Below are 10348 nucleotides of genomic sequence, written 5' to 3'. Positions count from 1 at the left end.
CAAGCGCATACAGACATTTTAATTTGCAGGGGGGTAGGATTTTCCCAACTTTATCAAACTTAAATAAAAGGCCAATTCCCATCAGGCTGTAAAAAAAAAACTCCTTTAAGGCGTAAAACGGAGACAACTGAAAACATGACTCCTGTGTACGTACGGTTGTCTGTGTATTGATGTCCACCGCTGGAAGGTCTTGGGTTGCCTTTTTCCCCCCTGCCATAGCACCAGGGGGCATCTGACGCTGAGAATGAGTATATTTATCACCTCTCGACAAGTGCCGGCCACGAAGCACAGGCAGGGAGCAACGCCACTGCCGCGAGAAGAGAAATAGCCGCTTCGTTATGTCAATGAATTAGGGCGCAGCGCCGTCTGTCGGTCGTTCGGTGCAACCGCTGAAATCTCGACAACAACAATCAATTCTGTAACGTTCAAATTCATCCTCCACAGCCAGAGGTATGTGCACGCTTGTCTGCAGGGATCTCAATGGTGACGTGTTGTGTGAAAGAGAAAACCTGGACTCAAATCCTTTTTTTTTTTTCTCCTTTTTTTTTTTTTTTTTCCCTCGGTGAATAGATGGAGAGGTGCTCACAGTACCAGAGCACCGGCTGGAAACTTAATTAAGTCTTTGTAATGGAGTTATAACGGGGAGCAGGGAGGGACAGAGCTCAGCTGGGTGGTCTGGAGCTGCTCCTGTCAGGGAGAGAATAAAATGTGATCATCCCCGAACCACACATGGGATTGAGAGCAAACGGGCCACGCTCAAACACAAATAAACAGGTTTGGCGGGGTGGTTGGGGTGTGCTTCCAGTGATATGTTTCTTTCACTCCGTCGTTTCATGCGGCTGGTGTGGCCAGTGTTTGCCTGTGTCTGTCAGACTCTTGCAAAAAAACAAAAACAAAAACAGGAAAAAACAAAAAAACACCAATCTGGACCTGCTGTCTTCATGGAAATCTAAAAGGCACAGTCCTCTCCCGTGCTTGGACGGATATCAGCAAATGCTGAAATTTGCACTTCAAGGCCAATGCGTAGGCCTGTAACAATTTTCTATCTTTCATCTCTTCTCAATTGCAGCAACAACCATGTTAGACAGGGTGAGAGATTAAGTCATGCCTGCTAATCCGCACAAGCTGTGATCTATGCAGGAGCGGCTTTGGTTCTGTGGCTGCAGCGCTCCTCGGTTAGAGAATATGAGAGACCTCGGTATGATTTCTCAATCTCCACGGTCATTAGGTTTGATATTAACCGGAACGTATCACCTCTTCCTCAAAGGACTCCCAGCTCAGCCTGCTTATTTGCCACAGCTGAAACTCTGGCTGCTTCTATTAGTAGAAACAGTGGGCCTGTGTTGTTTGAAGCCACTGGATTCCCAGTCTGTACAGGCAACGTTAAGGGAGACGAGTCACCCACCATGAGAGGTCACAGACTGAACAACAAATTTCTTCCATTAACTGATGCACAGGTCCCGGTTGAAAACTGTGAGGAAAGTAAGCACACACAGTTAAAGATGAATACGGTGTACTGACTAACTCCTTCACGGTGAACCGCCACTGAGTGTGGAAGACAGACCTTCGACGTGTGTATGTCAAGAATGTGCAATAGAACAGAACAATACAAAACCAATAACAAGCTATTTATATTCCACAGCAGGATTGCCATATTTTTTTTCAAACAATAATTTATTTCAGCAGTTTATTTTACACAAGCCGACACAGTTATTAAGAAAATGTACGGACAACGTTTGAGCAGATTGTTAGTTCGGCGTGTAAAGCCCAACTAGAGCTAAGTAAGCAGCAGTAAACTGAGGGAAAGCCTCAGTGCTGCCTCGCAAGATCAGGGACTGTCTACTTCCTGAAACTGAAACGGTTCATCGAGAGTTTCACGTCACGGACTCACACGAACAAGGGCTGTTTCTAAATATGTTTATGTATTTTTACAGACTGTGGTCTATGGTGTTCCAACATAAAGTCGCAATACAAATGTTGAAATTAATCGTAATTTCATAATGGAAAACTCTCTAGGGAAACGTTACTCTCCAGCATTTACGCTGACCCAGTGTAAACGCATTGGCCTACTTAGCATAAGGCTAACGTTAGCAATTTCTGTAGCTAGTGGTATTGTTATTTATTTACTTTGTGTGTTCGCTGCAGTTGTACCGAATAATGGAAAAAGACGAATTTTATTTCAAACTGACTGACTTCTCTTGCTCTCTTTATAAAAAAAAAACAAACTTTTTTTTTTTGACAATGTAGCGCAAGCTAGTTAGCATTAGCTAGCCTAGCTTTATGTGCTGTATTGCGTTTTTCGTTATACTGGCCCTGGCTAGAAGCTATTTGCTCCTTGGTGTTATCGTGCTCAGACGTTCCGTTTATTTTGATTATAGTGCGTATGACTTCACACTTTATGGAGTGATGCAGTGTTTAGTTTGGGAGCGAAGCCACATTGCTAACCAACGTTAACGTTTGGCTAACGTTTGCTAGCTAGCTTATCCTTAGCTGTTAACACAACATAACAGTGTAAAACCTAACACTGCACATCAGAGCATGGTTTGCGAAGAAATACTAAAGACTGATCTTCACCACTCTGTCCACTTGTAACAGGATTATTGAGCGAGTGTGAGAGCGCCTGACCCACCCTTTAACAACGAGGGGCTCGGAGCTGTACTCGCAGCGGCAGCTTGACAATAACTGTCGTTTGTTTACGCTGATTCCAGAGTTCTCCCGAGCCCCTGCCCTACGACGTATCACTCCGCACAACACACGGAATATTCATATTGAAACATTTAATGATCCATCTGGCACGAAAACCACGCGTTATTATGCCGCATAACATGAAAAATATTTGCATTTTGAAAATGAGCCGCATTTATTTATTCTCTTATATGAACATTCAAAGCGGACTAGTTTCCCTTAGAGGTATTCTTCATTTGCTTAAAATACAGGAGGGGTTTCGATGTAGCATTAATTCGGCGTTAGGCTGTGTTGTACACAAGTAAAGATAAACTCTACGGTTGAACTTATAAATTCTCCTAATTTGTTCCAGCTACAATGTAATTTCATTCTAAAGTATTTAAATTAACTTGTATTTCGTGACTTTTTGTCGTGCCCCCTTTATTTGTAGATAGTAGCTCCCGTAAAAATGCCCCGGACTGCTTTCTTGGTGCGGATACGTACCTTTGATTGACAATTGGACTGTCCAATCAGAAAATACTTTAGGCTTAGCAACAGCAAAGTTGCCCTCTTGTCCAATCAACAAAGAGAGGGGTGGGCTTTACCTCGCTCAAGATTCTAACGTTTGATTGGTTAAAATGCTTGTCAGTTATGTTAGACTTGTGGACCTCGTAGTTTGTGGTGGACGTCGCCGACAGTGCTCCACTGAAATTAAAACAACATGTCCCACAATCCACCCGGCGTTACAACCAGCAGCATGCGCACGGCTGGAGGCGGAGCTGCTATATAAACACGAGCTCCCTCTTCTTGAGTAGCACACTGGACACTGTTGTGAAGGCGTAACGCGGTCTCTGGGTGAACGACAACTCTGACAGCATCGAAACAGTTAATGGTAGTTAGCGACAGTTGCTCTGACAAACCCTTGGAGGAGTAACAAGTGTTTACTGTTCGGAAGTTTAGTTTTACTTTATGAAAGTTTATTTTTGAACGTCAAAAGTCAAACTTTCTTTACTGACTTCGGCTCATTCTGGAATAAGTATATTTTCGTTCAAATTAAGTTTAACGTCTTTTAACGAACTTCGAAGGTCAGTTTCGAGAGCATGAACATCATCTAAACATGCGCTAAAGCGGAGCGGTCAGAACGGATCATCAGGATGACAGAGCCAGCGGAGCAGACCCATCACATGAAAACTTCAGGCAGCCCATCAGGTGGGAGCAGCGGAGACGCTTTGGAGCATCTCCCAGCCATCAACCGTGGTGGACCGGTGAACGGCGACAGGGGGCGACAGAGAGACCAGAAGCAGCAGCAGCAGCAGCAGCGGCAGCAGCGGGCGGAGAACTGTGGGGATATCAACACAGACAAGTTATGGCAAATGAAAGGCGGTCAGAGGGAGGTGTTCCCTGCCTTAGCAGCCGGAAACGAGCTCCCAAAGTGCCCGATTGCCGCTCAGCCGTACCAGAAGCACGGCGTTCATGCAGCGGGCGACGGTAGCCTCAGCTCGCAGGGGAAAAACGGCGAAGACAGACCGCTGCAGGAGACTTTGAGCCAGGTGCAAGAGGAGAGTTTGACCGTCGACTCCGACACTGGCTTAGACGCGCGTCTGGGCAAGAAGAGACACAGGCGCAGGAACTCCAAGAAGAAGCGCAACTGGAAGCCTTATTACAAACTTTCCTGGGAGGAAAAGAAAGCCCTGGAGGAGAAAGAGACGGCCAGGGCTTCCCGGTTGAGAGAGGAGATGTTCGCCAAAGGGCTCCCAGTTGCCCCCTATAACACCACACAGTTCCTGATGGACGAGCATGACCGGGAGGAGCCCGACCTCAACACCGAGACAGGGGTCAGGCGGCCCTCGGGGGTCGGTGGCCGCATGGAGGACACGGGCAGCGAGGAGGAACTCTTCGATAACGACGAGGAGGACGATGATGATGGCAGCGGCGGAGGCAGCGACGGTATCGGGAGGCCCGGGAACGCAGGTGGGGAGTTTCTCCAGAGAGACTTTTCCGAGACCTACGAGATGTACCACGTCGAGAGCCTGCAGAATATGACCAAGCAGGAGCTGGTGCAGGAGTACCTGGAGCTGGAGAAGTGCATGTCCCGGCTGGAGGAGGAGAACAACCGGCTGAGGAGCGCCGTGGAGCCCGGGGGTCTGACCGTGGAGAGCTCCCTGGTCCGGCTCAGAGAGCTGGAGAGGGAACTGGAGAGACTGAGGGCCCAAAATACAGAGCTCCTTCTGCAGAACCAGCCCAACAAGGACAGGGCCCAGGTCGCTACCAACTAGAGGACACTAGTCAAGTAGCGAAAACCCCCTTTGAAAGAGGTAAAAAAAACACGGGACTACTGCAGTTAAAAAAAAAACCAAACAAACAAAAAAAAAATTTGTCATCAGTTTTCTGTAATCAGTTTGTCATCTGGACGATGAAGTCCTTGAATTGCAATGCAATACTTGACGTTTCTTTTCTATCTGGACTGTAAGGGTGTCCTGTTCAGTTTTTTTTTTCTTTTTTCAAGAAGAAATGTAAATATTTCAAAAATAAGATTCTTTTTATAAAGAGAATGTATTTGACAACACGAGAATATTTTGTTTCCCTGGTCAACTTCGTAGGTATCCATCTACATAAACTGTTTAATTTTTGAATTTAAAAACAAACATTGTATGTTGCATCCCCCCCAAAAAAAAAATTTACAACGAATTGGGCCAGCTTGCAAAGACTGTTTTGCAGAAGTAAATTCCAGAGTGAACATTTTAACAGTTGTGTGTTAACATAAATTCAAATAAAATTTTGAAATTCTGCTTACATCTGTCATGTGTTCATAAAGCCTGCTCTAAAACACAGGAAGCGGTTCTCAAGAGCTGCAGTGTGAAGCTACTGTACGTGGCTTCTGTCAGCATGCAAATAGTCACAAAGCTTTTCTTGTGAGGATCCTGAAATGGGCCAGAGAGAAAACATCAGTGGGCTCTGGATAGGAGGAATACAGATTGTAGCCGGAAGGGGGGGGGGGGGGGATTATATGATGGAGATGGTCTTTGTGAAGGTTAACCCACTCTGAATTAAATCTGTGAAGGATATTGTGCAAGGAGAAATGAAAAATGGGTTTATTCCCCTGCTTTTGAAATAAATTTTGTTCATAAGAGAAGTGTTGATCATGTCAAAAGCTGAAGAATCTGCTGCAAATGGTGTTTACCAAAGCTCTGTATTTAGGCAGAAAGACCATAGTTTCAGTAGGTTCCCAGCGTTACAGCTAATTTTCACAGAATGCTTTAGTATTAAACTAATCGAGTAGTTAAAAGGTAGAGCCTCAGTTGTTCAGATGAAGTTTCCTTCGTGTGCGTAGGGGTCCGTGCCAGAGGGCCTGGAGAGATCGCATTCATCTGCAGCCTCTAGAGGGCATCATTCAGCTCCTTTTTATTTAAAGTTGCCTGCACTGCAAAACATGAGCCTCATCCTCCCTTCAAAAGTGTGTGTGTTGCAAAAAACCCCACAATCTCAAAAACACGCATGTGAAGAATTATTTTTTTTTAAACATAGTTCTGTTTATTTACATCATATAACCTTGCTTTAAAGCACACAGCCATGAGGGAAATGGTTTCAGGCGGACAACCTTTAAGTCCAGTCATTTTCATATTAGTTATACTCAAAAGCAATTCCAAATGTACACAATACAGTATGTTACATATTAAGATAGTATGTACAAAAGATTTTAAAATACAACAATGAGACATCAGGTAAATCACATTTCAGACGACACACACCAACTGTTGAGTTTTCATTCTGATGAAGTCATGGGCTGTTAGTTCATTTTTAGGAAATGGGATGTTGTCTCGCATGACCTAAACCAGTTTTAGGGTAGGGCTTGAGAGGTGTACCATATTCACACACTGCGGATCACTAGGCAAAGAGAGAGAGACGGCCTCAGTTTGTGGAGGAGGGGGGGAAAAAAGCAGCTGAGAGAATACTATGCCTCTTCCCTCTTAGCAGCATCAGTAGTAGCTGTTAACGCCTATGTTAAAGGCAAAGAGAGTGCATAGATGCGTCCTTGGCTTGAAGTGTGCTTTCTATTTATTTTATTTTATTTTTATTCTATTTTACAGCCTCTCAGTTTGACCGCTTGTATTTAATGTACACATCTTTGGGTCAGTGCCTTAAGTTATACCATCAACCACAGGAGAGGAGGGAGGAGACCCAGAAACAACAAAAGGAAACGGAAAGATAAGAACCGAGCGTGGCACTGCAGAACAAAAAACACATTCCAGAAATCAGGCACTTGTAGAAAAAATCTTGAGGTAAGACAAGACCATGACCTATCTTTATTATTATTATCATAATTATTTTTCACTGGGTTTTTTTGTTTGTTTTTTTTGGTCAGATGAAAACAAGTGAGTCTCTCATGAACTTTGGAAGTGGCCACCTCCTGTTTTGTGTTATTTTCTGATGGCGAGTTGGCTCCACGGTCAAAACGGGAGATAAAAACAATAGACTTTTAGCGGGAATTCTGTATTAATTTCCTATAATGTACCATTTCCCCTGTCAGGGAGGATTCATTAGCGCCTGACCTTATGGGAACACTCCTTGTCATGTGACCTCAAGGTTATAAGCGTGCAGACAGATGAACCCTCGCAGGGGCTGTGAAAACACCTAACCGCTCGAAGTGAAAATGTCGCCATATTTTAACAGTCTGTTAAACACCGTCAGGCTTCTCCTCGGTCTTTCATTACAAGAAGGGATACGCTTTGTCTTGAGCTCAGTGAACATAAGCAACACTGTGAAGGCAATGCTCAATAAACCCAGACATGAATAACAAAACAAATGACGACGTCAGCCATCACAGTGTGGCGCTGAGCTGCCTGCAAACTGTCCAATATAATGTAATAATAATAACCAGATTATGTTTTTTTTAATCTTGCTACTTGTTGATGCAACATTGCCGAGTGTATAGTCACCAGATAAACTTATTTATAAGCCTGTATCTCATGGGAGAAAGGTTTCCTGCACAGTGCTGAGAATCAGAGAGAAAGGCCATCTACGAGGAAATAAGGAACAGGGTTAGTCATGTTTATCTCGTTTCCTTTGAACAGGTACACCCAAGAGGTGAAATCACAATAAAAGTACTTTTTTTTTTAACTTTAATACAAAATATATATAATATATATATTGAGAGAGAATATAAAACAAAAAAGAATATATTAAGGGAAACATTTCAAGTAACATCTTGAAAGAAATGACTGTGCACTTGTACGCACATTTTGTAAACCATAAAAAAAGAACTAAAAAAGTAAAAACAAATATGATAACATAATATTTATATTTACAAGGTTAACTTAACAAGGCTTTGTACAAATGTTACAAAATTGTTCAACACAAACACCTGCACGCTCAGACATTATCACAAATATTGTTGCGCAAAAACACATGAACATTATTAACAAGTACAGAGAGACAACTGTATTTTGTGTTTGTAACCTAATGTATCTATTTTTTGGAGTATAAATGGGAGTAGTATTACAGTGTCTGGTCTGAGGAGTAACAGATTAGAAAGACTGATATGAAAAATGAGTTGAGATCCCTCTCGAAATGGTTTTAACCTGACCATTAATTTGTTTTTTATAATTGCAAGAGTCCGTCTCTTCTGGCTCACCGTGGTAGATTTGGAGACATTTTATGAATTCCACTTTGTTACGCAGCACCACTCTCTCAAGAACCAGAGATATGTTGCATTTCAGCATCCCTCACCGGTCGCGCGGAGGGGATTTAACCCCTTCGATTTCTGTCGTCTGTGGGCCAGGATGGGAGGAGGAGAGGGTGGGAAGGATGCTCGGATTTTACTCAAATGAGAATTCTTGGCGTTTACATTGATTGTGATGAGGTCGGTTTGTGTCTCTGTCCTGTTCCTGTATTATTTCTATAAAAGCACACATATAGGAAAAAGAGAGAAAAAAAAAAACAAAAAACAAAAGCTTTGGCAACACTGGAATGCCCCTTGCCATGCAATTGGAGCTTATCAAAAAGAAAAGGGGGGGGTGGGGGGCTGCTCAATGGTACGCTGTGTTGCACCTGGCAACTAACCACAACCCTGGTTACACTGCTGCCGGTCTACTGACCTGCAGGGAGTCAGCAGCTCGGCCGTACCCCCCCTCAGAGTCAGCAGCTTCAGCCTCTTTTCCTTGAAGTGGAGGTTGGGTTCAGCTGGCAGGGCTCACAGGTACTGGTGGAATCTAGAGGTGGACACTTGACGTGTCGCTGGTCCTTGCTCGAGTCCGTCTGCATCCCGAGGCAGCCCTGGTGTTTTGACCTGGTTTTGATTGATAGGAGACAGGGGGAAATCATTGACCGTCAGCAGGGGTCTCTTGTCGGACGTCTCAGTCGGGGAGGCCACCACGGTGTGCCTGCGCCAGGCCCGTCTCTTCCTTCGCGTCTCAGGCGACAGTGGTTTTCGCAGCCCCACGCTGCGCAGGTCGTCAGCCGAGCCCATCAGGCGAGCGCGAACCTGCTCGGCCAGAGACCTGCCACCCGGGCCGGTCGGAGTGAAGGAGGCAGCCTCGCAGGGCGGCAGAGCGGGCTCGGGCCGGGACAGGCGCAGGCTCTCCTGGCTGCTGCCCGAGGAGGGGTTGGTTCTGGAGGTCTCCCTCCTCACTCCGGGCGTGCCGTCCGACCCAGAGCCAGCCCCGTCGCCCTGAGCTGTGGTCTCAGACAGCTCCAACAGGTCCAGGGAGCGAGCCTTGGTCTTCTCCGACCTCAGCTTCTTCCTGGCCAGAGTGTCACACTGGATCAGTTTGTGGGAGTTGAAGGAAGGCCGCGAGTGCAGTCTGTGAGTGGTTGAGGAGGAGGAGAAGGAGGAGGACGAGGGCGTGGTGGAGCGCGCTCCTCCTTCACTCCTCTCCGCTGAGTCTGGTGTGTGTGTGAGGGGTGTGGGCGGGGCGAGCAGGTTTGTGGGTGAGAGGGCAGGGGCTTTGTAGTGTGTGTAGAGGAAGCTGCGCGGGGCTGCTGGCGGTTGTGAGTTCACAGGTGGAGTTGGGTGTTTATCGGGTCTCTCCTGGGTGAGGGAGCGTGAGGCAAAGCCGCTCTCGTTGTCTGTCTCGCTCACCAGCTCGCTATGCTCGTCATCGGCATCGTCCCCCCTCCCCTCTGACCCCAGGCTGCGCCCTAACGTGGAGAGGGTGGAGTAACCGGAAACGATAGAGCGCGCATCCTCTGGCGCCCGCCACGGTGGCCCCTTCGCCTCCGCCCGTGCCTCCTCCTCCTGCAGCAACATCGCTGCCTGCCTTCCTCCGGCATCCTCCTTCTCTTTACAACACGGCTGACTGGGAATAACCGCCGCCACCTCCTCTTCTACCTCCTCTTTCACTCCGCTTTCTACAACTTCCTCATCTTCCTCTTCTTCTTCTTCTTCCTCTTCGTCGTCATCCTCCTCTCCCTCCGCTCGAGGAGCAGTGTCTCCTACGGGCGACTCTGTCTCGTCTTCCTCCTCTGCCCCTATAAGTGCGGCTTTGGTTGGCTCGTGCTCTGAGTCGTCGTCGGTGCTGCTGCCCACGCGGCGGGCGTTATGGCGCTTTCTGCGTTTGCGCCCCGTTACAGCTGACATGATGGACAGGGTCAGGAAGTCCTTGGCTGTGAGGTCCTTCTTTGACCCCCACGACCCCTGAAAAAGGAAGAGATGTTACTGTGACACCGTCATATGTTACACTTTGTA

The 10348-nt window shown here is 46.3% G+C and overlaps 2 protein-coding genes across 2 annotated transcripts in view; one reads left to right on the top strand and one right to left on the bottom strand.

The window, feature by feature from the left end:
* The first annotated feature begins 3491 nt into the window (after positions 1-3491).
* Positions 3492-5641, top strand: hexim1 (HEXIM P-TEFb complex subunit 1). The gene has a single exon (XM_040154793.1). The coding sequence runs from the start codon at positions 3819-3821 to the stop codon at positions 4938-4940; it is 1122 nt and encodes a 373-aa protein (XP_040010727.1). The 5' UTR covers positions 3492-3818; the 3' UTR covers positions 4941-5641.
* A 567-nt stretch (positions 5642-6208) lies between these two features.
* Positions 6209-10348, bottom strand: part of arhgap23a (Rho GTPase activating protein 23a) — a 61233-nt gene continuing 57093 nt past the window's right edge. Inside the window, exon 24 of the mRNA XM_040123352.1 lies at positions 6209-10297. Coding sequence (XP_039979286.1) covers positions 8855-10297 — 1443 coding nt within the window. The 3' untranslated portion in view covers positions 6209-8854. The remainder of the gene's footprint in view (positions 10298-10348) is intronic.

The sequence above is a fragment of the Xiphias gladius genome, chromosome 3 (genome assembly GCF_016859285.1).
Source record: "Xiphias gladius isolate SHS-SW01 ecotype Sanya breed wild chromosome 3, ASM1685928v1, whole genome shotgun sequence".
NCBI classification, from domain to species: Eukaryota; Metazoa; Chordata; class Actinopteri; order Istiophoriformes; family Xiphiidae; genus Xiphias; species Xiphias gladius.
This window is presented reverse-complemented; position numbering and strand designations above follow the sequence as displayed.